The sequence below is a fragment of the Carassius auratus genome, chromosome 3 (assembly GCF_003368295.1).
Source record: "Carassius auratus strain Wakin chromosome 3, ASM336829v1, whole genome shotgun sequence".
Taxonomy (NCBI): domain Eukaryota; kingdom Metazoa; phylum Chordata; class Actinopteri; order Cypriniformes; family Cyprinidae; genus Carassius; species Carassius auratus.
The window spans coordinates 23,127,170-23,154,120 of NC_039245.1; the positions used below are offsets into that span (position 1 = coordinate 23,127,170).

General features: G+C 38.9%; 2 protein-coding genes across 3 annotated transcripts in view; one reads left to right on the forward strand and one right to left on the reverse strand.

Annotated features, from left to right (window-relative positions):
* Positions 1-1,096: 1,096 nt before the first annotated feature.
* tbcd (tubulin folding cofactor D) overlaps positions 1,097-26,951 on the reverse strand; it is a 28,060-nt gene continuing 2,205 nt past the window's right edge. The window contains exons 6-39 of one of the 2 annotated variants that reach the window (XM_026215274.1): positions 26,843-26,898; positions 26,160-26,292; positions 25,297-25,342; positions 25,071-25,203; positions 24,828-24,970; positions 24,672-24,732; positions 24,459-24,533; positions 24,268-24,362; positions 19,210-19,366; positions 15,237-15,294; positions 14,020-14,049; positions 13,784-13,869; positions 12,772-12,852; positions 12,623-12,696; positions 12,417-12,534; positions 12,282-12,342; positions 12,169-12,191; positions 12,023-12,054; positions 10,900-10,962; positions 10,616-10,692; positions 10,453-10,534; positions 10,216-10,334; positions 10,042-10,133; positions 9,746-9,886; positions 8,272-8,355; positions 7,939-8,097; positions 6,914-7,052; positions 4,299-4,420; positions 4,130-4,207; positions 3,805-3,894; positions 2,647-2,734; positions 2,447-2,559; positions 2,272-2,356; positions 1,097-1,497 (exon numbers count right to left, since the gene is read on the reverse strand). In XM_026215274.1, the coding sequence (XP_026071059.1) occupies positions 1,483-1,497; positions 2,272-2,356; positions 2,447-2,559; positions 2,647-2,734; positions 3,805-3,894; positions 4,130-4,207; positions 4,299-4,420; positions 6,914-7,052; positions 7,939-8,097; positions 8,272-8,355; positions 9,746-9,886; positions 10,042-10,133; positions 10,216-10,334; positions 10,453-10,534; positions 10,616-10,692; positions 10,900-10,962; positions 12,023-12,054; positions 12,169-12,191; positions 12,282-12,342; positions 12,417-12,534; positions 12,623-12,696; positions 12,772-12,852; positions 13,784-13,869; positions 14,020-14,049; positions 15,237-15,294; positions 19,210-19,366; positions 24,268-24,362; positions 24,459-24,533; positions 24,672-24,732; positions 24,828-24,970; positions 25,071-25,203; positions 25,297-25,342; positions 26,160-26,292; positions 26,843-26,898 (3,009 nt within the window). In that variant the 3' untranslated portion in view covers positions 1,097-1,482. Of the gene's footprint in view, positions 1,498-2,271; positions 2,357-2,446; positions 2,560-2,646; positions 2,735-3,804; positions 3,895-4,129; positions 4,208-4,298; positions 4,421-5,189; positions 5,616-6,913; positions 7,053-7,938; positions 8,098-8,271; positions 8,356-9,745; positions 9,887-10,041; positions 10,134-10,215; positions 10,335-10,452; positions 10,535-10,615; positions 10,693-10,899; positions 10,963-12,022; positions 12,055-12,168; positions 12,192-12,281; positions 12,343-12,416; positions 12,535-12,622; positions 12,697-12,771; positions 12,853-13,783; positions 13,870-14,019; positions 14,050-15,236; positions 15,295-19,209; positions 19,367-24,267; positions 24,363-24,458; positions 24,534-24,671; positions 24,733-24,827; positions 24,971-25,070; positions 25,204-25,296; positions 25,343-26,159; positions 26,293-26,842; positions 26,899-26,951 lie in introns of those variants that run through there. The other variant, XM_026215284.1, reaches the window with a different exon arrangement.
* On the forward strand, positions 19,809-24,257 carry znf750 (zinc finger protein 750). The gene is made up of 3 exons (XM_026215298.1): positions 19,809-20,656; positions 21,692-22,960; positions 23,091-24,257. The coding sequence occupies exons 2-3, from the start codon at positions 21,735-21,737 to the stop codon at positions 23,710-23,712; spliced, it is 1,848 nt and encodes a 615-aa protein (XP_026071083.1). The 5' UTR covers positions 19,809-20,656; positions 21,692-21,734; the 3' UTR covers positions 23,713-24,257.

Consider the following 26,951-nt stretch of genomic DNA (forward strand, 5'->3'; position numbering starts at 1 on the left):
ATCTTGAGTTAAACAGCTGCTTATTCAATGCTGCATGTAGATAAGATCTGAACTGGAAGTGATATGACCTTTTTTACAGAATACAGATGTGGGTTGCATATAACCTCGATTGTATTTGCCTTCATACATGACGTGAAACATCTTAAAGGCGAGAACTCAATTGTGAATTTGATTTGAGGGAAATCAGTGAATACGTTTGGTCTGCCCATCAGAGCAAGCTATCATACAGGAAAGCACAAGAGACAGAATAATGTGCAAACGGATTACTTTTTCCAGTATAAATCACCATCACTTTGGGTTTTTTGATGTAAGAAAATAATACAGAACGACGTGCAGGTAACTAAATGATGCCAAAATCGTATTACTTTTAATACAAGAAAAGACAAACACTACTGAACGTTCAGGGGGAATGTGAGCACAGTAATCTAAACTGAACTACTTCACCTACTGTGCCTCTGTAAAAGAATGAGACCCCATCCACCAAAGGCTTCAACTCAACAATCAGACCTTTGTTTTAGCCAGGAGTGCCGTTGTGTATTTTGAGACCATGTGGGTTCTTCTCTAAGCTCCAGTAAAGCCTGTGCCCGAAGTGAGAGGCGAGGTGGGTTGGGCTGAGTGTGAGAGAGCGCCAGGCTTCCTCGTCCGGCCCACAGTCAGACATCAACCACTCGGCTACACGTCGCCAGAATGACCTTGCCAAGCTGCATCTGTCCACTGCCAGGGCTTCCTCTCCTATAAATGTTACAGCTTTCCCTGGAGTATAATGAGGTGGATTAGATTGAGTTTCATTGCTAAGTTGCACGCCTGGAAAGCTGTTGTGTTGGCTGTGATGGAAGTGGGGGGGAACTAATTGTTCAAGGGTGTGAGAGAAGAAAATAATCTGCCTATAAAAATGTGTCATTATCTGCTCACCCCTAATGTCTTTCCCCTCCCTCGATTTTTTTCTTTGGAGCAAAAGTCTTTCAAATAATCCTGATGCAGCTCTCTCACTATTAAGTTCTAAATAGAACAAAAATACAGTTAAAGAATCAGAATGCTTTTTAAGGTATCAAAAACCCACCTTAAAAGTATAATGACCCGAGTCAGTAGATTGGAATAAGATTGGGGACCAGTCTCAACATGTTTATTGAAAAGCACAGCCTCAAAAGACTGATACATTTTCCAGTTCAACTCACTGACCGACGGTGAGTACATCATGACTCCGAAAGACATGCTATGATCTGTACACGAACAATCTTTTATAATCATGACATCAATAGTTTGCACAAGTGCACTAAAACAGAGCGCATCACTACACAACTGCATCTACAGTGCTGTAAACTAAGCTTAACTGAGTTTCAAGACACTTTACTTAAGAATTGAATGATGACAGGTCTGATACTGTTAGATGGACAACAGGATCTGACAGCACAGGATATATGGACACGGTCTCTGACGTCCGCACAGAATGCAGTGCAAAGCGGCCGTCAGGTAGGAATGGGTTTATTGGGGTGAAGTCTGAAAAAAAAAAAAAAGAGAAGATAAATGCAAAAAGGCAACACTTTTAAATGACATTAAACATATTATATATGTTTTTTTTTTTAGGTTTAGGTGATTGATGTGGAGATATTATATTCGGAGTATATTCGTTTTCTAATAGATGTTGATAAGGTTCCTTCAGAAACCATTTTAATATGCTGATTTGCTGCTCAAGAACCATTTCTTAGTATTATCATTGTTGAAACCAGTTGTGCTGCTTAATATTTAGTGGAAACAGCGATTTTTCTTATTTTTTTCCTCCAGGATTCTTATCAATTTAACGTATCCTTGCTGAATAAAAGAATTCATTTCTTAAAATAAATACATCTTACTGATCCTAAACCTTTGAATACAGTACTTTACTTATTTGTACATATGTATTATTATATTATTTTTCACCGTGGACCACTATTATCATTATGACAGCTCATCTATTTCCCAGTTGCAATGGACTGCACTGTGCATTCAAGCATGTGAACAAACAGATCTTCAGACAGCCAGTCTTCATATCTTCTGAGAAAGTCATATTAAATCACAGATTATTAACACATTTTCCCGTAACCAAAACCTAACGGTTTCCGTGCCCGTTTAGGAGAACTGAACACCCACTAATGCTCAAAAACCCCCTTGTTCACCCACCAGTGGATGAGTAACGCTGGAAGCAGCATCTGGATGTCAGATACAGTATGAATCAACAGCCGCCACATTACAAAATGTTCTCCCATAAAACCTTTAGTCATCTAAATGTGTTACCTTGGTTACCAGAACTGGCCTGGGCACTCCCAACCAATCACAGAGCTGATTCCTGTGGGTCCGCACTGTGGCCATGTCACTTTCCCTGATACAGGAAACAAGAAACGACCATTAAAACGCTAGCTGTTCTGAATCCTCATCATAATCCTCCAATAAGCCCCATGTCAACACTCACCAATTAGTGTCACTAAGCGAGGCCATGACATCAGCCAGCACCTGATCGTCGTCAATGACATCGTCATAGGTCAAGAGCATCTCGTATACCTGGCTGGCAGTCGTCTTCCTGATCTTCAGACCCAAGAGAGACAACGGAGTCAGAATTAAATCTGGGACACAACATAAGTCTGGACTAAAGTGGCCTGCTAATGGACTCACCACAGGGAAGGGGTGACAGAGCAACATCAACAGCTGCACTAAGACCTTCTCCCTCACATCCCCCTTGAACTGCACCATTCCACAGAACCTACGGTCAGAGAGCCAATCAGAGAGAGGGAGCTCAGACATGACGCCCAATCACAAGAGAGATCACACTAAAAGCAGAAGACACATTTAAAAACACGTCTTTGAAAATTTGTTTTCAAAAATGTCTGAAAACAAAGTTTAGGGTTAAACGGGGATAGCAGAAAAAGAGATTTATTAAACATTGATGAAGAAATTTGAAAATTAATCATGATTTGATTAGTTTATTATTATTTTTTTTAGAAATGTATGTGGTGGTAAGGAACTGATATTTTTTCTTCTTTTTTTTTTTAAGTTTCACATAATATTAAAAGCCAATGTTTGTACTTAAAAAAAAAAATAAAATAAAAAAAGGAAAGATTCTAAAAGCACTGCTTGAAGGAATACTAATAATTAATAATAAAATTAATAATTTAAGGCAAGACAACCCAGGTGAAATTTTGTTTTTATAGAAATAACTAATTGGAGTGGAGTAACTTGTAGAAATAACCCTACTTGAAGCTCACTAATTTGCAAACATTTCCAGAAAATATATCTGAACACCGAATAAAACCAGGTTCAAAATTCCTTCGTTATTTTTTTTTGTTTTGTTTTTGGATATTTTTTACTACTGCATGAATCAGTAAAACAGGTTGTTTTTGGAATAAAATATATGAAATCAGGCAAATGATACACACAAATCCCTCTGAAAAAACCCTCTGAATACAGATAGGAATACAACTTTAAGGTCTGTTGTACACAAGTGCTACTGAAGGGGAGATTTCTGCCTCCGTTTCAGGAGAAATACCTCATTCTGAGAAAAATATTTGAAATTGACAGACAAAAATAGATAAAATTCACTTAAAAGTATTTTGATGTCTACTTTACACTAATCTGAATCATGTTAAAGAAGGACCAAATAGACCAAAGTAGCCAAAAATAGTAAAATGTTTTTGGCTGTAGTGTCTTGCCTTAGTCTTGGCTTTACAGAAGTAACAACACACATATCATATTTTATTACATGCTAAGATTCATGTCATATTTTTACATCTGATGCGCTCTTATTTCTAAGATGCACACCCAAATGCAACTTACACAGCTACACACGACAACAACTTCTGGACATCTTTGGATTTCTTGATTTCCTCTTTACAGAGCGCCAGCAGCTCGACGCAGAACGGATGGCTGAAAACAGAGAAATTACACCAGAATAAAACAAACCACCGCACACATCCACCCACGGTCGCCCCGTTTCAACACATGACTTGGCCGGGCTCATCTTTAGTTCTCTCAAAGGTTCCCTGTGTGAGTCCTTTCTGTGGATTTCTGTCATGATATCATCTCTCCTGCCGAGCTCGGGACGGTTTGTATATCTGAGCCAAGGGAGGCAGTAATGTACACTGGGCTTTCCCACGCTCACCTCTCCTCGCTGGCGAAGAGCTCAAAGCAGCCGTTAGCAAGGATTTGGTCCACCATCTTCAGCAAAGGTACAGAGACTCTGTAGGCGAATCAAAACACACAATATAAATACAAAATATGACACATTCAGCTGTTTTGGGGCTATGTTGTGTTCTGCATTGATGTTGTACCGGTCATTGCGCAGGTTATCCCTGAAGATGCATAACAGTGTGTCTCCAAACTGCTGAAGCACTGTGGCATCCTGCTGAATGCCCTTCAGGTACTCGAATAAAGACTGAGAGGAATAACGCACCTGCAGACACACACAAGCAGATTTTCACTAGTGACAGACTGCCACAGTAATGGTTCAAATTAGATTACTTATTATTATTTGTGTGGTAACACTTTAGTTTAGGCACCAACTCTCACTAATAACGTGTTGCTTATTAGCATGCATATTACTAGCATATTGGCTGTTTATTAGTACTTTAAATGCCTTATTCCGCATGACCATATTTTAGATCCATTAATCCTACCCAATACCTAAACTTAACATCTACCTTACTATTTATAGGCAGCAAATTAGGATTTTGAGACAAAAGTCATAGTTTACAGTTAGTGAATTGTGAAGTGACCTTTTTTTTTATTTCTTAAAAGATTCCATTAACAAAATAAATGCATTTTTTAATATAAATTAAGGTAACACTTTAGTATAGGGTCCAATTCACACTAATAACTAGTTGCTTATTAGCATGTCTATTATTAACATATTGGCTGTTTATTAGTGCTTAAAGTACATATAATGCATGACATCCATAATCCTACCCAATACCCTAAACTTAACAACTACCTTATAAACTATGAATAAGCAGCAAATAAGGAGTTAATTTGAGGCAAAAGTCATGTCACTGCCAATAGTGCTTGTGTGTGACTGTGTATGAAAATGATAAATGTATATAAAATGTACCTCACAACTTATCTTGCAAATATTTTTTCTTCAAGATAGTGTGAAATATTTAAATATTTTTTGCCTTTCAGGCTGTTAAACTCATCTGTAGGTCTTATCGAATGTATTTGTTTGCAGGACTAATCATATGATTTCATATGTGTCGTTTATTTGATGCTGCAGATGTTTCAAACATGGAATTTGTATGTATATATTAAGTTTTACCTTGCATATGCTTTGATCAATATCATTTTGAATTATAAGTGATACAATAATCATTATTAAATGTGTTTTAGGTAGCTCACATTCAATGTAAACTTTTCCCATGCAGCAGTGTGTTCATGTGTGGGAGGGGTCAGATTATGTGTGGTATCAGGCCAAAATCTGCTGAGTGGTCCAGAGGATCCATCATTCAGCACTGAGTCTGTGAGAACCGCTCATTTATCCAGCAGTTCTGGCTCAGAGACATCACTCAGCTCCAGGCTGAAGGTTCTGCCCGTTCAGGGTGTTCATTTATAGGTCCAGTTGGCAGAGGAGTTGACATTTACTGCACTCAAAGCTCCTGTTAAAGGCATTTACATTGTTTTTTCTTCATCAACAAACACTGGTGGCTATAAATAACAAAAGGACTTAATATCATGCTCAAAGATGATGTCCCAACAGCCACTGGAGCAGAGGCACTGAGCCTAAAACCACACTTCATACATACAAATAAGACTTTACAACATGAACTAACCCTGTCATTTTATAAAAAGGACAAATCAGCTGATATTTATTCAATAACCACTTTTTTAACCAAATCTCCAATCCTAAAATGAGCAATAATAAAACCATACACTACCATTTGAAAGTTTGTTTGTTCTTTTTTGTTGTTGTTGTTTATGTTTTATGCAAAAATATTAAGCGGCACAGCCGTTTTCAACACTGATAATACTGAGAAATGTTTCTTGAGCAGTATATTAGAATGATTTCTGAAGGATCATGTGACACTGAAGACTGGAGTAATGACTCTTTTTAGCATCATATGAATTCTGCTTCGCATCAAGGCACAGATTCTATTTTAAAATACATTCAAATTGAAAACAGCCATTTTAAATGTCAGTCACCACTTAAAGCTTGAGCGCAAACGTGAAGCGACACGGTGCCAATCCCGCCTGCTTTGTTCCAGCTAAATTTGTTTGAAATGAATCCTGGCCTGCTGGAGGCGTTGTGGTTTTGCCTCGAAGCCATTTACACCCTGTGCACTTTGAGGCCAGGATGGGCACGGATTTGCATTTGTGGCAAAATGTCAGTTTATTCAAACACATGTCAGGAATTTTCTTAAAACACCCAAGCGTTTCAACACCAGCTTATTTTTGAAAACCCAAACTAACGCACCGCTTTTGTGTTGCAATGCTTGCAAATCTGAAATGAAGCAATGCAAAGTAAAGCTACATGGTCTGATGGTCTCATTTTCCCTGAAACTATTCACACTCCTGACCGCGGTCACCATAGACAGACTCTCCGGAGAACAGTGTCGAAGGCTCCCTCTGTAGGTCACTGTTGGGTTTTTTTTCTCACCATGCAATTTATTCTAACTGATCCATTTCTGGGACCTCACTGTTTGCCTCGTATGCTTACTCTGATCACTGTGGTCTGGTTATATTACATGTTTACTTTTAATCAAGACTTTCAACCGGGGTCTATTTCAAACTAAAGTGGTATTCTAAAGTGTACATTTTTTTAGACGGCCTGTTTTGACCTTTATAAAAGGTTAAATTTATCTTTATTGCAAGATACACTTTAAGCCTCTGAAGGGAAAACAGTGGCGACTGAGGGTGAACTGTGCTTTAATGGTTGTGCTGAAGTGATATAACCTACTGTAGATTCAGTGAGGCCGCCCACGGACACAGTGAGGCCCAGGAGCGTGTGGTACTGGTACTGATGCAGCCGCAGCAGCTGCGTGATGTGAGGGAAGGCTTGTGACGCCGCGTTCCAGTTCAGGGAGATTCCTGTCTCTCTACGGCCCATGCAAAAAACAAAAAAAACACCAGAGGTCAGAGATAAGCATAACTACAGCTCAAGCTGTAAGCAGTGAAAATAAAAATATGTACTTTTCAGAAACTTCAATGCAAAAGTGCACATCCCAAATTGAATGACATAATGTAAGCCACTGGTACAGTAGTGGTCAAAATGTTACATTTTTCAATTTTTTTTGTGATATTTGTTCACGAGTCCCATGTTTGTCCTGAACAGTTAAACTAACTGCCCGCTGTTCTTCAGAAAAATCATACAAATTCTTTGCATTTCCAGTATCTTTTGCACATTTGCACCCTTTTCATCAATGACTGTACGATTTTGAGATCCATCTTTTCACACTGAGGACAACTGAGGGACTCATATGCAACTATTATGGAAGGTTCAAACACTCACTGATGCTCCAGAAGAAAAAAAAATGCATTAAGATGTGTACATTTTTCTTATTTTGCCTAAATATCTTTTTTTCTTTCTTTCATGTAGTACTGCCTCTTCAGACGCTACATAAGATACTTAATATGTTTACCAGAAAAAAAAAATAAAAAAAAAAAAAATCCCCCGATCTTCAAATTCAGCAGTTTTCAATGCTAGGGGCACTCCGGAGGGCAATGGTGGACAATCTTTACAGTTATATTTTATAGGAAATATATTACAGAATTGAAATTTGTAATTATTAAATATAATAATTATTCTATACATTGAACTATAACAACTAACTGATTCTCTGGCGCAGAAAAAGCCGCACATACACAGCCGCACACATTTTACAAATCCTAAATACAGTGATTTGAAGTGAGCAGTAGAGGTGTTAGTAAAAGTAGACTGTATTAACACACTCCTGAGTATGATTACACCCCTGTGGCACTCACGGAGGGAAGATGCTCAGTAGCTCCTCCCGGTGGGGGATGTGTGGTACTGCGGGGTCTGTGCTGTGCAGCAGACGCAGGAAAACGGTGCCGGCGTGGGCTCGGTAGCGGTCGATCTTCTCTGCAGCCTGCTGGGCCAGGCAACACATCATACGCTGAACACTACAGAAGATGAGAGCAGTCTTAAATGGCGCATATCTTCTTCAAAATATCTTCTTTAGTGTTCAACAGAAAAAGAACTAGTATAGGTTTAAGACAACTTATGGTGAGTAAATGAGGACATCATTTTCATTTCTGGGTAAAGTCTCAATTTAAGTGAGATTGACGGAGTCTCACAGGTCAGGGGAGAGGAGCTCTGGAGCAGACGCCACCACCAGCAGGGTCACGTCCATAAGGCTGCTCATTGCTGCCGCCCTCACCCTGAAACAGAACGAGAACCACAACCACACAGAAGATGCTTCAAATACTTGATGAGGTTTTGATAGTCATGAAGGCATTATTTCCAGCATCATGCTGAAGGTTTGTTGTGCCTGGAGGCACCTGTGGGGAATGTGAGGAATGTGTCACTCGTGGGGCAGCTAGTGACAGGCCGGAGGGCAGTGGCAAACAACTCTTATGTTTAGGAATACATTTAAAAGAAAAGTTATTTGCAAACTGAGTAACATTTAAAATCATTTTAAAATAGTTTAAAAATAATTAGATATCAAATTATTAAATAAAACATTAATTCAACTATCTTTACCTATTTTCTGTATTTATTGCCTAAATATTATTGGATTATTTTATCAATAATCACATTAAATGGTTACTTTAAACTGATTCAACATATCATTACATAATGAGGACACAGAGAAGAGCTCACCCAAGAACCAAGAGCTGTTTTTATGGAACCCATTCAGTTATTACTATACAATAATAATTCTAACATCAATAATACAATACTTGTATTTTATTAAGTCATACAATTAAACAAACCAATTAAAAATGTGTATACTACAGTACTGAAAAAATAAAATAGTAGTAGTATCACTTCTTTAAAAAAAATAACATGACAAAAATATTTTTCATATTACATTTTTAAAAAGTACAAAAAATACATAGTAAGACTATTGTATTGTAAAATGGTATTTAATCAATAATAATTATTATTATCATCAAAATGTTTATTTCATAATAAAAATTCAACAAAGAAATGTATTACTATAGTAATACTATTGTATTGTAAAAAAATACAAATAATAAAGTTATTATTATTTTTATTATTACTTTACACAGAGTAAAAAATTATTTAGGGAATATTTAATGAAACAAAAATGTGTTTTTGTACTGTTAAAACAATATTATATTATTATTAAAATAATAATAAATTATTATTTATTATTAATATTTTAAAGAACAACAGTGAATCTAGAGAAGAACTGGCCCCCAATTGAGCTTGGTTTCTCCAAAGGTTTTTTTCTTCATTTCTGTCACCAATGGAGTTTGGATTCCTTGCCACTCTCACCTCTGTCTTGCTTAGTTGGAGACACTTCATTTCTGACATTACTGTTGACTTGACTGCACAGACACTGTTAGAAGAGAACTGAACTGAGCTAGACTATGACATGACTAAACCGACTTTAAATGAAAAAATAAATACAGTTTTCTATTGTCCTCTTGCATTATCGACACACTATTTTCCTGTTTAACACAGCAAAGCTGCTTTGAAGCAATCTGTATTGTATAAAGCACTATTTAAATAGAGGTGACTTGACACTTTTGCATATTGTGCAACTCAAGTATGCACGTCTAAGAAGGGATGTGAACGTACCAGGCTCCGACGTCCCCTCTGCTGTCCGTACTGTAGTCGTTCATACTGCCCAGCAAGGCTTCATACACAGGCCTTATGTTGCCCTCACACAGGACACGGTCTGGGCTGCCTTGTGCACACACTCCTACAGCTACACACACCCTGAGAAGGACAAGAGAGCACAGGACACATGGACATGCAGTGCAAGATGGGACAAAGCAGTGAATGGAGACATGAATTTCAGGTCCTGCAGGAAGGAGCAGGCGTTGGCAGACTGGTTCTTCAAGCGCAAACGATACATAAAAGTTGTTACTCACTGAGAAATGGCTGTGGCCGCATCCCTCCTGGCTTCTGTTTTACTCTCCGCTTTCTGCACAAACTTACAGGCTGCCTGGAGCCCAGGCAAGATCTAGGGGACAAGTACGAGAACGCAAACTCAGCCTTACAGTTCAGACACAGACTTGAGCAGACGAGACGTTATGAGGTCTAACCTCCTGGAGTTTGCCACGGATCATAAACGGAGGCAGTGAGCCCAGGGCGAGAGCACAGCCACAGCGTGTCAGAACCTCGGGACTCATCAGGCCCGACAGGTATTGACTAACCAGCTGATCTGTATGGCAACAAATGGATGTAAACAAACATTAAATGGCCAAAAGTACATGTACACCCAAAAACACACCCATGAGTGCTGGTTCAGCATTTGTTTTAAGTGTGTTAGTTTCCTGTACCTTGCATTTCCACATCGGCTACCCCAGGTTCAACCTGATAATACTGCTGACACAACGCTGCCAGTGCTGAGAGTGTGGCATCCTTCAGAAAACATGCATAATACTTTCAGAGCAACTATTGAAGGTACAAAAAACATTCTGGGTGCTGAGGCATGGACTGTACCTGTATGGCCCTCCTGGCCCCGCCGGAGAACAGGTGAAGGTTCTTCAAGCTGTCGTCTATCAGCCATTGCCAACCAGCTGCAGGCATCACAAATCCATCAAACAATCACTCCTCCATGAGACATTTGTGCTACTAGTAGTAGTCATTTATTTTTATTGCCATGTCAGCATCTAATGCTATCTTCATGAAATGTGATAATTTAAAAAAATATATATTTTCTGGTGAGACATTTGTAGTAAAACTCACTTAAATCATGCAAATGTAAAGAGATTTGGTTGACTCACTGATAACTGGATCATCTTTAAAAGGCATCTTGGAGAGAGAGAGCTTTTCAATGAGGCCACACACTGAAAAAAAAAAGGGAAAACCAGATCAGGGTGTAAAAAGATAATAACTGAGCCTCTGTTTTGTTGCTTTGTACCGTGAATAATTCAGAGACACCTGTAATGTCATGAATACTACTCCACTACTCCACCAAGAAGAATCTTCCTATCTTAAAATTGTTCTAAAGACAAAACTTAAGAATTACGAAGCGGTTGCATCGGTTTTCAGCGTGAAGCCGACTGACAACAGAGCGCATCTGAACCGAACTGATTCTTTTGATGATTGATTCTGAACTGATTCTGTGCTAGTGTTATGATCTCTGTCCACTGTAACGCTATCGCTTTTAATTTAAAACAGGAAGCATTTACTCGAGAGTGCAAGAAAGACGGAGTGCAAATGTGAATTTAAGCACTGAAATCCAGCCAGATGAGGCAAAAATAGTGTGCATGCTTATTAAAATAGTCTGCACGCAGAGCAAAAAGATGGCCGCTGAGGTGTCGAGGCGTTTGAGTCGATGAGATAATCTTTGTCAAGAACCGCCATAAAAATCATACAAGGCTTCTTAAAAAAAAAAAAAAAGTGTCAGGTGATTTATGGCTTTAGTTTTTTCATTGTGTTCCGCACCATTGGCTCTAGTCAGATGCAGTCAGCTGTTTTTCGGACGATTCTGTATGTCGAATGGGTGGCAGAGCTACCTGCCTACCTGCCTTCTTAGGAGGATCTTCGAAAAACTGAGCCCTGAGTGGTTTTAACATGTTGCTGCAGCATATGGCTTTGGTCCTTCACTGTGGAATAAGTGATTTTCTGCACCCTTTTTATGGTCTGGTAGGCTAAAATGATCATAGAATCGGTATAAGCGTCTCTTCGTCAAGTCGCACAATTTGGGGTTTTATTCATGTCTATAGCAGAAAGCTACATTTTGATGTTTGTTCCAATCTCTTACCATAGAATGAGTTCTAACAGTATTGAGGCTTGCCTTATGTCACAAACACACAACCCTTAAATAGAAGTTTATCATTTCAACACCAGAAGCAAATCAATTCTATAGAATAACTGTAAATAATCGTGTTTTTTTTTTCTTACCAGCTGGTCTCATTAGCTCTCCACCAAATCCCCTAGGGGGAAAAAAAAAAGAAGAAAAAAAAACCTCAGTCACAACCTCTAGACAAATAAGTGCCTCTTAAAAGCTATGATGTCAATTACAACCAGGACACGAAGCAAGTGCTTACCTGTACTGCTTTTTGTCAGAGAGCTGAAATGAAGTCACATAAGGAAGGATCGGTTACAATAAACTGCTTTTGTTTCATATTTCACAAAAAAAAAAGACACTAATTCTGCTGACCTTTTGATGAATGTTCTTAAGGCCTTCAATGGTGTCAGAGGACAGGAAGTCAGTCACCAAACTACAAGGAAACAAACGCATTAAATAAAATAAAATGATGGTTAGGCGAAACTTCAATAGAAAAGCAGGTGTAACCTATTATTCTGGGTGGCAAGCTCATAGAGAGCATGAGTGATCTCAGCGCAGGCCAGGATAGCGCCGTGACGCCTGTGTAAATCCAACCCTGTGGCCATGGGCAGCAGCTGAGGTAAAACTGAAACCATAAATACAGACAAGATGCTACACGAGTTTTAAGATGTGCTTATGTGCATATATTAACAGACATATGGAGCCGTTCTCACCAGTGTTGGCCATGTATTCAGGGGCCTGGACAGTTAGATTGTGCAGGGCTTTCGTGGCCAGCTCTCTGATCACCCTGATAAAAAGCAAATACAGCCTCAGCTAAAATTACAAACCCAAAGAATACACATGAAACAGTACACACACTTACCCATCCCAGTGATTGACTTTCATAGCCACCAAGTGGTCAATTAAGGGTTTGGTGTATTCATCAAAACCAGCTATGTAGACACTGGAAAAAAACAAAAAAAGTCTCACACAACCATTTTCCACCATCTTTGTTAGAATTCAACAGGCTGATTTTGCTACTGTCCTTTAGGACACATGTCAGTGGCAACTGTTATGGGATGTTCATGTGTGTGTATGCATGTATGTGGAGGGCAATTGGAGGCTCGCTTCGAGAGTTTGCTTCTAACCCGGCACATTTTTTCCCCTTAGTTTTGTTAGTTTAGGCATATATGAACATGCCAGACATGCTCAGATCTACACCAAAAAAACAATCAGTCCAAGATCGCCTGAATGAGGTAGTCTCAGCCACTTGAAAATGTCCTAAAGATGAATTTGTTGCTTACAGACAGAGCTTTTTGCTTCACAAGACCTTAACTGATTGCCTGGAGTCGCGTTGATTACTTAAGGTTTTTAGCAACTGTTTGGCTGCCTTCATTGGTGCATTCACAAGTGATGTAATGCTAAATTTCTCCAAATCTGTTCTGATGCAGAAGCAAACTCCTGAGGGGGAGTCATTTTCAAGAAATGTTCATTGTTGGGTGGACCAATCCTTTAACAAGCTAAAGCAACATTTTCTTGCCTTTTAACAGCAGGCTGCGCAGGAAGCCTTGAGCATGGCTCTTCGCTCCCTAAGGCTAGCATTTTTCACATTGCTCTACATTAATGTGCCACAGTCAAATGGTGGCATTTTTCTGGAGGGTGGGACATAAGAAAATGACAAGAACGACACAACAGCGTAACCGCTCCTTTACTCCTCGACGCATTCAAAACATAGCGTGACTGTGCTTTGACCTGAAGTGCTCTGAGGAATGGGGTGTAGGACCGATCTGCCTGCTGCTCTAATGTTTGCAGCGTGTACTATGAAGAACAATGGGGTTCAATTAAATGGGCCAAATCAGTTCTTAGTCGCACACGGTCACCTTCTTACTCCTTACCTGATAGTTAAGTAGCAGTTATTCAGGTTACCGACCGTGAAGTAGTCCGCCGCTGTCAGAATGTCTATGCCATGGGGGAAGGTGCCCTGTGGAGACAGGATATCTCCGAGGATCAGATTAGAGATACACGCATTCAGCGGGCTTTACAGAACACATCCTGTTGCACTACAGATCAGTGCAGGTGTTGGTAATGGATCTGAATGCTGTTTATGTAAGCGTATTCCCTTTTGTCGTACCTGTCTGCCCACATTCTCTTGGAAAGCAGCCTAGAGACAGAGAAAAGGAAGCAAGAATTACTTTTCCTGTCATTTCTCATGTATGCAGCTACAATGCTTAAAAGTAAAGCTGAAGAATGTCATTTTTGTCTGTTAAAATACTCTCTCCTATCCAGAGGCTGCATTGCGCAAACGTTTTCATCCACCAAATTTGAAAGATAGTACTTCCAAATGCTAAAGATTTTCCTTACTCTAATAACCCTTTCCATAGCAAAGAAATGTGTATCTGAAGTCAAAAAGAGTGCAAAAGCAATGTTTTCAAGTGCTTAGACCCAGTTAGAAAAACAAGAGTTTCCAAGTGTATTAAAGTAAAATAATTAACCAAATAAAAAGGTAGAGACTATGTGCACTAAAAGCAAATCGCGATAGAGGCTATTTAAACCAAGTAAAAGAAGCATTATTTCCTTGCATCAAGTATAAATAGTAGTAATCTGCTATTTGCACTAATAAAAACATATCAAGTGTATATAATCATTAAATTATTAAATTAATTAAATGTAAGGTTAATTAAATTATTAAAATCATAAATGAATGCTATCTTATAGGGAACCCTTCATCATTTTGAACCTTCAAGGACAACTTTACACTCTGTTACAGTAATAGAGTGGTGACAATATAAAACGTGTGATATATCAGTCCATTGGCAAGCAAAGCGTTGACAGAGTTACTGCCAACAAGATTTGCACAAGGCTATTTGCACTTCGTGTCAACAGACACTCCAACCAATAAAAATGTTTCAAAATGCTTCTTGTGGTATCCATATCACATTAAAAAGAATATTCAAATATTCTACAGATTAATAAAATCAGAGCACGGCAGAAAATGTACAACCCAGTCAATTGAAATGACAGAAAATGTAATATCTGTAGCACAGCCTCTAATCCTATCCCAGCATAGTACGCCAAGACAACAATAAAGAAATGCATCAGAATCACATATTTATCCGGCACCCAGAGTGTTCACATCAGAAACAGGACGCAGCTCACACTTCCAATGTGAACGCTCTTTTATTAGCTGTGCACTGCTGTGAAACTGGCGTAACACTGACTCAACAGATGCAGGCAGTTTAGGGTTGGACTACCTTCGTTTCTGACTAATACAAGACAGCATTTGTACTGACAGTTTGTAACCAGTTCACAAATGTTTCGTTTTTAAAAAGGTTTTTAGGATAAACTCACGGAGGCGGCCTTCCTGCAGGTGATGTTCCTGTCAAATACAGTTGCGATGACCAGTGCGCTGTAAAGATACATGCAAATGAGAATAAGAGATATTCTGGCATATATAAAGTGTTCATCTGTATACCATGCATCAATACATTTCAGCCAAGTATGATGTTTCCCCCCCCCCCCCCAGAGAAATCATTTAAACAAAAATTTATTTCATTCGTTTGACACACATTCAATGCTTTCACACAAACGTGCACTTCTCTAAACCTTCAGATCTTTCACTCCCAGTGATGAGGCATATTATTAAAAACAAGCGTGTACTTCTCTTCTCATAGCTTATCTATCATTTTAGTGCCCTCATAAGCCTGTTGCACACTTTTCCCTTTATTCCACCTCTCCTCCTCCTCCTGAGTCGAGCTGTGTGAACGTGCCCGCAAGGTATTCCCACCGTCACTCACAGCCTGGGAGAATGAAGTACACAAACATACACACGCTAAACCCTACGGGCTTAACACGACCATGCTGGTTTCGATGAACAACTGATAGTGGCCTGGAGCAGCATAAAATGGACAGCGACTGAACATGCATACAGAGCTAGACATGTCACTGTTATTGTTTTAGAATAATGTCTTGCATTCTTCTGTATATTGCACAATCAATTGGGAAACTATCGAAACCTGTTGCCTGTAAACTGTAAATGACTTAAAGGGATAGTTCTTCCTTTTACATGCTTTCTTCTATCGAACACAAAAGGATCATTTTTTAAAGTACTGGTCTAACATTAAAAATGCAATTACAATTAATGGCCACTGAAGTTTTTATTTTATTTGAAAAGCAGCATAATCATGTAGGTGGCTTACAAGTCTTGTAAGCTATATTCACAGGCTTTTAAAGTCATACAATACCTTTACTTTACAAAAACACCAATAGTTGTTATCCACTAAAAACATTCACTACACTGACTGTTATCCAGTGCTACTAGATCATTGAGTTAAGAATGATTCATGCGTTCTGCATCAATCGACTCACTGAAAAGATTCAGTTCACTTATAATTCGAGAAACTGATACTTTTAATTTCCCATGAATGCACCTAGGATGAATGTAATACTAACAAATTTTAAGGTGATTTGGCATGCTATGTGAAGCTTCAGTCTCAATTCACTGTAACTGCAATTAAAAAAAAATCGATCAGTCCAAATTTCTCCTTTTCTGTTTCCCTGAAGAAAGAGCGGTACAGATTTGAAACAAGTTCAAGTTCGGGCAAAATAATGACAGAATTATCATTTTCAAGGGAACTTTCCTGGGGGAACTGTGCCAAAAAACAAAGTCAGAGGGGACAAAAGATGCTTTATTATGTTTAGTATTTTGTAAATATTTGCATATCCACTACATTTGAAAAAGTTTATAGAGTCTGTGAGTTTTATGAAAGAAGCCTGCATCTATTCAATCAAATTACAGTAAAAGGTGCAATAGCGTGAATTAGTATTAGAACTTGATTTATTTAAATATAGTTAGTAATAAATGGGATGCAATTTTGAATTTTCCGCATAATTTCACCAGTCTTCAGTGTCACGTGATCGTTCAGAAATCATTCTAATATGCTGATTATTTGCTGCTCAAGAAACATTTATTATTATTATCAATGTTGAAAACAGTTGTGCAGCTAAATATTTTTTATGGAAAACCTTTTTCAGGAATCTTTGATGAATAGAAAGTTCAAAAGAACAGCATTTACTTGAAATATACATTTTTGTAAAAATGTAAAAATCTTTACCAACACGATGAATTTAATGCATTTTCAAATTAATTTCTTAAAAAAAAGAAAAAAAAGTGTGTGTATATATGCATGTCTCAAAAATCAAGAAAAAAAACAAAAAGAAGTTTCATTCAATGACACAGTTTCTGATAGCGTCAGTGAGCTCATAGAAACAACCTTTGACTGCTGATGAAATTAGAACAGGACTCGACAGGCCTTCAGCCTCGGTGCCAAATGGCGACCGAAACCCACGACAACAGACGAAACCTGGCAGCACCGTGGGGATAGGGAGGAGGGAAGGTACGGGGAGGGCCAACAAACTGAACGAGTAATGCACAGTCAGTTACTCACAGGCCCACACTTGTTCCAAAAAGGGAGGGGGGGGGGGCCCGGCGGAGCATCTTTGAGCTGTCATTCTCGTAATATCATTATGTTTTTATGGTGACTGAAAGGCTTGCTGTTGAACCTGGGAGGGAAAAATGCTTTCTGCTGAGGAAACCGTTTCGCTGAGCTGATTCACCACACAAACAGAGCACGGCAGATTTTGAAGAAGAATTACACAATACAGTTACTCAGCAAAGTTAAAAAACAGCAAAAGCCCTAACCATAAGTCTAGGTAGCAATAATACTAGCAAGCACCACAATTAAAGCAAATAGGCAACTTCCTCATGGGAAAATACGTTAGCTATCTGAAAAAAAAGATCCATTAAAATAATGCTCGCTGTCTTGTACAAGAGAAATCTGGACTCGATCCAAAAATCATAACATTTCATCTTGACTGGTGACAGTTAATGCTACAGTGAAAGATAAAAGAATGAGAACAACACATTTTTGTTGATCTATAACCACCAACCACATCGAATCTGTGCACACTTTATTATCTTTAAATCCATTCCGCAGATTTTCTCCCAAAATCGGCACAGAAAATATGTTTATTTTAGATCCTTGGCAGATATGAAGTTTCACTGTCACACAAAGCAATAAAAGTTGGTATAAAAAGCACACAAATAATACGAACCAGAGAATTTAGCTTTTTCTGAATTATTTAGTCATTTTTTTAAGCTTAAAGTGGAAAAAGAGCTACGTGAAAATTCTTCAAATCTCTCTATTTCTGTTCACAGACAGAAGATGATTTTGGGGTGAAATATTCATTTAGGTTTATCATCTTTTGTCAGGTTCGGCAAAGCAGTATCTTCTTGTTCTCTACTTTTAATTTGTAATGTACTAACAGACGCACAGACCAACAGACTGCACTGTATATCCACAGAAGGGAGAGGTTCTGAGCTGTGAGAGGTGTAGAAACTGGTTTTAAGGCGGTGAATAACTACAGCCAGGCGAACAGGTATGAGAAGGGGCTGTTAAACGGTTTATTTTGGACATTTGTAATACAAGCCATAACCTCTCTACTGGATGTAAAAAAAAATCTCCCTAGATGTTCACAGAGTGAAAAAAGAACACTCAATTCTTGAGATGGAGTTATGTCAAACAGCTGTTTCTTTTTTAATATAATTTGCTTTTCTTAAAATAATTACCAGGTAGTGTGGTGAAAATGGTCAGTTGCTCTTACTCCATACTGTGCAGCTTGCTGACTAAAAAACAAAGAGCTCTCAGTATGTGGGTTGCAGATTTGCTGCCAGCCTCACTAATCATTCCACAGTCTAACCTCTCTAACAAAAAAGCTATTTTTATTGGAGAGAAAGTGTAACCATAAGGTCAACAGAGCCACCCAGGTTGAGCTGTCAATTTCACCCGCCACTGAAATCGGATCAGCTCTCACCACAGTTGGCTCTGGTGGAAAGAGCTTTCATTTGAGAACATCCAAAAAACACCTTCACAAAGATCTAAGAAAGGTCACACCAAACGCATGCATAAAACAGTGGGTGTACAGGAGTCAGTTTCCATCAAGGGTTGGGGGAGAAGAAGAAAAAAAAAAAAATTATATATATATTTATAGAATTAAAAATCTGGACGTGAGTCACACAGGTAATCTAATGAGTTGGGATACTAGAAATAATGAATAACATTGTAAAGTTAACTATGTGAATTAAGAGCCAATAGTAATATATTTAATCATTTTAAAAGGCCAGCTGTCTGCAGCAAAAATGGAATGAGACAAGCTATTTACCAAAGGTTGGTGCCTCGATTAGTAAATTTGATATATGGCATAAATAACATGAATAATGTCACAGTAAGGCACAGTGGTTGAGGTGGTGGTGGTAGGCTCGTACCTGGAAATCTGGTTGACATAAGGCTCCAGTGCACTTGGCTCATAAGCACGGGCGAAAGCCCAGCACACGTAGCAGGCTGCATCACGTACATTTGATCCCAAACTGCATGCGCCCCTTTTCTCATCATATGTCAGAGCTTTTATAATAAGAGGCACCACTGTAGAATACAGACAAAATATTAGTATACTAAAATAATTACTTCGGTCAACAAAAAAATATTTCAGAATATTTATATATGCATTCATTTGATCAAAAATACTGTTAAAAAACAGTAACACTGTCCAATATTGTAACAATTTATAATAACTTATATATATTTTTTTTATTTTAATGTTATTTTTTTTGTGTGTTGCCAGAACTGAATTTTCAGCATCATTACTCCAGTCTTCAGTGTCACATGATCCTTCAGAAATCATTCTAATATGCTGATTTGCTGCTCAAAAAAAATGTCCCTCTTATTATTGTCAATATTGGAAGTTGTGCTACTTAATTTATTGTGAAAACCGTGATACTTCAGGATTCTTTGATGAAGAGAAAATTCAGGCAATACATTATTTTTTCAGTATGCGTGTTCCCTGGGAATTAAACCCACAACCTTTTGCGCTGCTAACACAATGCTCTACCACTGAGCCATGGGAACACATCTTACGGATTCAAGACGTTTATATAATAGAATGTGAGTGGTGCATAAATAGACACACAAAAGGTAGAGAGTATTGCTAGTTCACTTTTGGAAGAACCCCATTAGAAGGAACTGTCTTCTAAAATCTTAGGTGGAGCTGAAATTGAGCTCATGATTCATGCTTTACATGAAAATAATTGTGAATCAATTTTTCAAAACAACACTAAAATCTACCATTAAAATTAGCTAAATTAAACTAAGATCCAGATCTGGTGGAAAAACAGCTGCATTTCCACAACCATTCTGAAAGACACTTTACATCAGGAGTAGCGCACACATTTGGATTCATGCAAATCTCACTGGTTGTCCTCAATATCTCCACACCCCTCTGACTACATCCTCCAACCTGCTTCACACCTAACACTATGACTCCTGAGCTAATTCAACCATTCAGGCAAACAAAAGCTACAAACAGTCTTGTCTGGCTTCTTGTCCATGTAGATTCTTGCTAGCAGGTGAAACAGGAGGCAAACTAGCAACGTATAGTGGCTTGGGGCTTGCCAAATATCAGGCACATTGATGCTGCCTCAGGGCTCTACTGCTTGGGCATAGACTCCACCCCACAGAGTCAACACCTCAGAGAGGACGTGAGAGACTCATCAGAAACTAGACAGAACTCCTAAACGAACAGACACCTGCTCACAAGGACAACCAAGTCATCTAAACTGTTCCACTGCGGGACCATCATACATTTCAGGAGGTCCACTGTGGACATACATCCATCGACGATACATCCAACATCTCAAACAACGCGTCTTAATACAGGTAAGGCTGCATCAAAGACACTAAATTTTCCAGTGGCAGCTGTTCTTATTGCTGTCAACATGTACTTTTAGTGTTTGTAAAGGCTGAATTGCTGATGTACTTTGTAGCAGGTGTTTCAGGGGTAGCTGTAAATTGCTGACAACAGATGCACCTGTTAGGTGTAGGAAATATTCTAATGTATTTGCCATGTGGTTGTACAAGTAATATTCAGTCTATATCTAAAATAACTAAAAAATTCAATTTCAAAATGTAAGGTCTTGTATGATGCTGAAATCACAAGACATCGTTGTGCCCAGAGAAGAATGACTAATATTACCAAGAAACAAGGAAATGAGACATACAACAGCAAAATGAAATACAAAAATTCTTTAATTTGTGCCTTGCGGAGGGAGCGGCTTCATATGAAACATGGGAGCCAAAACCTGAGCCACCACTTCTTGCGACAGCCTGTGACAAACAGGTTTCTTAAGGCGGAGTCATTTTCTGCATAACTTAGCTGGCAATCTCTTTCATCAATCTTCTGCTTCCCAATTCAAACCTTCAGGCCCCAAAATCTTTGCACACTTACCGGACCATTATGTATCCTGGTTGTTGTGCAGAATCTCCTTCAAGCAATGAAGCAGTCCAATTGGTTCCAGATGTTATTATAACAGATTCAATTTCATTCTAATAGCTCTGGTGGCTTCTCTACATTTACAGTGTAAGTGAAATCAATTTTTAAATGTCTAGAGTTTGTATCCTGCAGGTAGGGTCATGGGAAACAGGTGTATGTGGTTTCCCACGCCATCAGGTTTTGAATAAAGGGAGCATGTTTCTACAGGCCTACCTTGGCTTCAGCAGTGAAGCCACAGCATGTCATGCTACCGCGCAGGCCAACAAAGAATACAGAACAGCTACAGTCTAGTTGAAAAGTTAAGGGGAGAAGAACTAGCAAACTCTCATTTTATTGGGTCACTACCTTCCTGGCCAATCAAAGAGAGGACACTCTGCTTCAGGGTGTGGCAAAACAGTAATTTTTTTTCTTTTTTCTTTAAGGCTGACAAACCTCGCAGTACTGGATTTGGACAACTGCACCAGTATGGACACTCTCCAGGGAAGAAAACCGAAGAAACCCCATTACATTCCCCGCCCCCCTGGCAAACCCTTCAAATATCAGTGTTTCCAATGTCCCTTCACCTGCAACATCAAGTCTCATCTCTTCAACCACATGAAGTATAACCTGTGCAAGAACTCCATCTCTATGGTGTCCCAGCGCATAGAACAGACAGGGAAAACGCAGAGACCTTCCCAGCATAATTTCCCCTTCAACCAAAAGGGCAAAGAGCCACCCCTGGAAGCTGAAGTTAGGAAATCTATAGAAAGGGTCAACGAAAAGGTTGAACAAGAGAAGATGGGCAAAGGAACAAGAGAAAGTCCCATCAAAGAGGTCACTAAAGATGTGACTGAGCAAATCTGTGAGACCAGGGACAAAAAAGGAGACATAGACATTGAACAGAACAAAATATCTTCAGCTTTCTCACCAGTTGCACGAACATGTGAAAGCGAAGCTCTAGCTCAGTCTCCACACAAAGATGATCAATCATCTACTTCAGCCATTCCTCAGTTTTACCACCAAATGGCACCTTGGGCCCCACCTGCTTCCACAGCACCGCTTCTTCCTCTAATACCAGAATATCCATCATACATGGTATCTGAGAGGCCCTTGCATTCTCTCTACACATCCTACTCACACAACCAAGCAAACACCCCAGCCTACCAACTTATACCTCGAGAGACCCAAAGACCTCTTGTTCCATCACCTTTGGTCCCACCTAGTACTTCCCTTCTCCATCCCTACCACTATAGATATGCCCATTCTATTATCCCTGGTCCACCTCTACCCTACAGCCTCTACCAACACCCTGAATTTTCCATGTCCTTACAGAGAACCAGGTACCTTCCTCTGGATGTGTACAGCAACAGATTTTATCCTCGAGAGTATGGAGGGCATTTAGTACCCCTACCTCATCCTGAATCTTACAGCAGACTTTCTGAGGACAGGGCTTTCCAGGAACACAAAACAGTGGACAAAGGTACTCGCCAGAGTCCTTTAGAAGGGTGCGCCGCCTCTGGATCTCCAGACAGGCCTAGTACCGCAGATGTCACCCAGCGAATCCCTGTTACACTCAGGCATGCTTCTCATGGGGAGTCATTCCCAGTTAGTCAATCACAGCATGTTGAACCAGTGGCAACTACAGTAACTGAAAACTTACCCAAGAAATCATTTGGACAAACTCAAGAGAGCATGTTACAAAATAAAGAGAGGTAGGTAATCTCATTGTAACTATGTAATGACACTTTACATCACAATCAAATAAAATAATATCTTGTTAGCTTGCCCACTTGCATGTTAACAATTACTCCATTCGTAACACGTCTTTACTTATCTTTTAAGGAATGAACCACAAACCACAGCTTCTGCAAGAAGCAGTGATATTTCATCAGAAAAGGAAGATGAAGATACTGAGGAAGAGCCAGCTCCTCTTAACCTTTCAAAGAGAGACCAGGCCGTATCCAACAGCAATATGACACACCACTACCCTGACTGCAAGCTCCATTATGATTCAGAAAGTAGTGAAGAAGAAGCACCGCTCAACCTCTGCCTCAGGGTTCAATCCAACAACCTAGCCTTGCTCGACACCACAGGCTCTGAAACTCCAGAAAGACAAACCATTATAAATGCTGAGGTATGCACAATTGCTCCACCCAAAGAACAAGAAATAGACCCATGTGACCAGAGGCACTCTGCTGCGTTTGCTCTGTGCCAGTTAGCTAGCTCAAAGGACATTTTCAATGACTCCTCTTTTGGCCAACAAGAAACGACTGAAGGCCAGAGCAGTCAAAGTCTTCCTCCCCCAGACAAGAGCCCAGCCAAAGACACTCCAGACACACCAAGACAGAGCACACGGGCAATGGGACAAAAACGGGTAAACAATAGACCTCTGAGGCACACTACCAAAAGAGCTAAGGTCAAAGAACCTGCTCGAACTCAAAGAAAGAGGTCACAAAACTGCTGATTCAGAGACAGAATGGAGCTCCAGTGAAAATATCAATACTCAAGAGACTTTACAGGAAGACGGCCAAAGTCTACATGAAAGCCTTCAATTATTATTCTATTTATGTCTGTAAAACTGCTTGTTTAAAGGTCATGGGATCAATTCCAAGGGACAAAAGCATTTGCTTAATGCATACATGTAAATGTGGATAATTCCAAAATATTCTTAGTGTTTAACATTAAGCACAGATTGGAAGAAAAAGGGCAGCCCAGATTTTACACCGAGAATATTGTGTGCTTTGAGAAAACATGTAACAGATCATTAAAGGAAGTAGGGTGGTGGCATTTTTTTAAATAAAGGATCTTGTTAAACTTGAAGTATTTGAATTAAGTGTTTGCATAGTGTGAATTATGTTTGTTTATAAATGTTTTAGAAACCTGAGTATGGTGTAAGGGAGGTATGATTATATACAATGATCATAGCTATGATATTACAATTTATGTCAGTGGAAAAGAAAATCAAATAGCTTTCAAACTGACTACAAAAGTAAAAAAAAAAAAAAAAAAGCAAGCCAACCATCTGAGAGACGGGAAGGAAGCAGCAGTCCTCTTCGGCCAAGCTCTGCAAGAGCCAGGCAGCCTCCATGCCAGGCATTATCTGTTTCCTGAAAACTATAAAATGTGAAGACAAATGTCATTGAAAAATACCCCACTAAGTATTTGAAAACACATCATAACATCTCAGCCTCCTTTTATATCATGCCGCACCTGAAACACTCTAAAACGGACTCAACCACATCATCTGCAAGCTGTTTAGGTAGTCTACCAGTTACCCTTCCAATCCTATAGGTGGTTAAAAAGAGAAAGACCAGTTAAGCAAAGAATCATTTTTTGCTTTTATTTTATTGAAAAGTTTTAGAACTCTAGGGATTATTGCAGACAATTTACACTATCACACCTAGACCAGATAACTGTTCTCACCCCTTAGCAGAAGACCATCTCACTATTGTCTCTTTGTCTTTCAGTCCCACCAACAATTGTTCTGCAACAATGAATAAACAAATGAACAGTACAGTACATGGGGGCATTTATTAATTTAGCAAACAAAAACATACGAAAATGTGCATGAATACTTACCAATGATATTTTCTACCTCCTCAGGAATGTCATAGTCTTCCTCCTGACTGACAGACTCTAGATCGGTTTTTGTAGCCTCTACACTTCCAGTGACAGAAGACTGGGCCAGGTTCACTGCGAGCGACCGACTTCCTCTCTGGTATCTAGATGTAGTAATACAAAATGCTTACAAACTAGCTAATACTTTTAAGCATCCTTTGTTTCACGTCATCATATTTTGTCGATACATCACTCCTCAATTACCTCCATTTGGCCAAACGTGGTTTTAGAAAGGTCAAGCCAAGTCTCTGGACCACTTTCACACCCAGCTTACGCAATGTGGCCTGGTTACTCTCCAATATTCTCTTCTGATTCAGGCACTGAAGCACTGTTGGGGCTTCAAACAGTCAGGTAAAGATTAGTAAGCATTCATCTATATTCTAGTTTTATAGAGACCAAAGAAAGACATTAAAAAAAGATATATACACACCATACTGCAGGAAATCATCACGTTTCCCATGCTTGAAGAGCTGGGCCTGGTGGGAAATAAATTATTTTTAAAAATCTAAATATTTATGAGATTTATTTAAATTATTTTAAACATTTTATCAAAATCTATGCAACCCTGCGGTACACTACCCCGGGTTGGGAAATAATGAGCTACCCTAACTACCCACCGCGCTACATTATCTATAAATCATCAAGTTGATATTAAGCCAAATTTATTAAACCAATTTTCAACTTGTGTGAATCCCATTAATCTGTGCCAGCAGCAGTTTCATGTAATTATCAAGTTAGTTCCTGCTCACAGCCTTGTGGCACTTAAAGCATACATGCAAATCACTGATGGCAGTTTTAGCACCGCAGGCACTCTCGACACACAGAGCCAGTTTTGAGCGCCTCGGGTGATAGAGACGAGCTTTACAAAAGAATAACAACAGCAGGATCATTTTCACAGCTCTCTGGACTTTAAACCATGCATGAGGTTTCATTGCAAAGAAACTAATTCTGATAAAGATCAGTCAGTGCAATGAGCGATTATCTGCATTTTAAAACGGCAGTAAAAAAAATACAGTTAGGAGAAAAAAAAAAGAAAAAAAAATGCTGCCTCTCCAGGCAAATATGTGCAGCTACTAAACAAGTGCAGGAATCATAGGTCTAAAGGAGGCCCTTTCACACCTACGACTATAAAGATAACTACGTTAACATCTACTGCATATGACAATGACATTCTGTTTATATAATCTGTTTATTAATGCCAAAAATCTGAATGTTCAATATTTTAATTCTCCTGAAAAGAAAAACAGAGGAAGTGGAGAACATGAACAGTCCTACATGTGTCTGGAGGCTCACCAGGGATTGCAAAGCTCCATCAAGGGTCACAGTTCCCTCCATGGTAATCTCACTGGTCTGAGAGATGGTGGTCAGACACCAGTCCAGAAAATCCCCCAGACGCTTCAGCTTCACATCTGGACGAGTCACAAACCTGTGCAGATAATAATCCTTCAAGCAAAGAAATAATCTAAACGTGTTTAAACAGTGCTCTCTATTGGTCAGGGAGTAAAGCTGTCAATATGTCAAATGTAAAACTCAAACGAATCCAAGGAAGAACAATACTTTTTCATTTTCATTTATATGCACCAATATAATGTACATTAGTAGACTAAATGCCTAAACAACAAAATGCATCTGCTTATATATTTTACTAAAGTATTTTATATGAAGCCTTATGACTGATGATGCAAATCAGTGTTTGGAAAATATTACCAGTTTGAAATGATTCATAAAAGCTCAAAGTCTGTATTGAGTTTAACAAGAGGCAATAATTTCAGTCTTAACCCTCTCATTCTGGTAAGACACAGAAACATGGCGAATACTGTCTAATGAGACAATCTTTAGAAAATGAAAGCCAAAAAAAACAAAACATTTTATATTAATTTGGCCAGCCAAAAGATTTAATTATTTGACATATTGCCCAGTGTTATCCAGATAATAAACCCACATATAGGGGAAAGAACACATAACATGTAACTTACTTAGAAACCAGCATTGATGCAGCATCTCGAGATTTGTCACTCACTCTGAGATAGGACTGTAGCAAAACATCATTAATGACACATAGGTAATGATAAGTACAAGTAAAAA

Bases quoted from the DNA above. Each gene is read 5' to 3' on its own strand.
- znf750 (XM_026215298.1), top strand. From the start codon at position 21,735: ATGGACACTCTCCAGGGAAGAAAACCGAAGAAACCCCATTACATTCCC. The intron at 22,961-23,090 runs GTAGGTAATCTC...TTATCTTTTAAG, and splicing joins ATGTTACAAAATAAAGAGAG to GAATGAACCACAAACCACAG.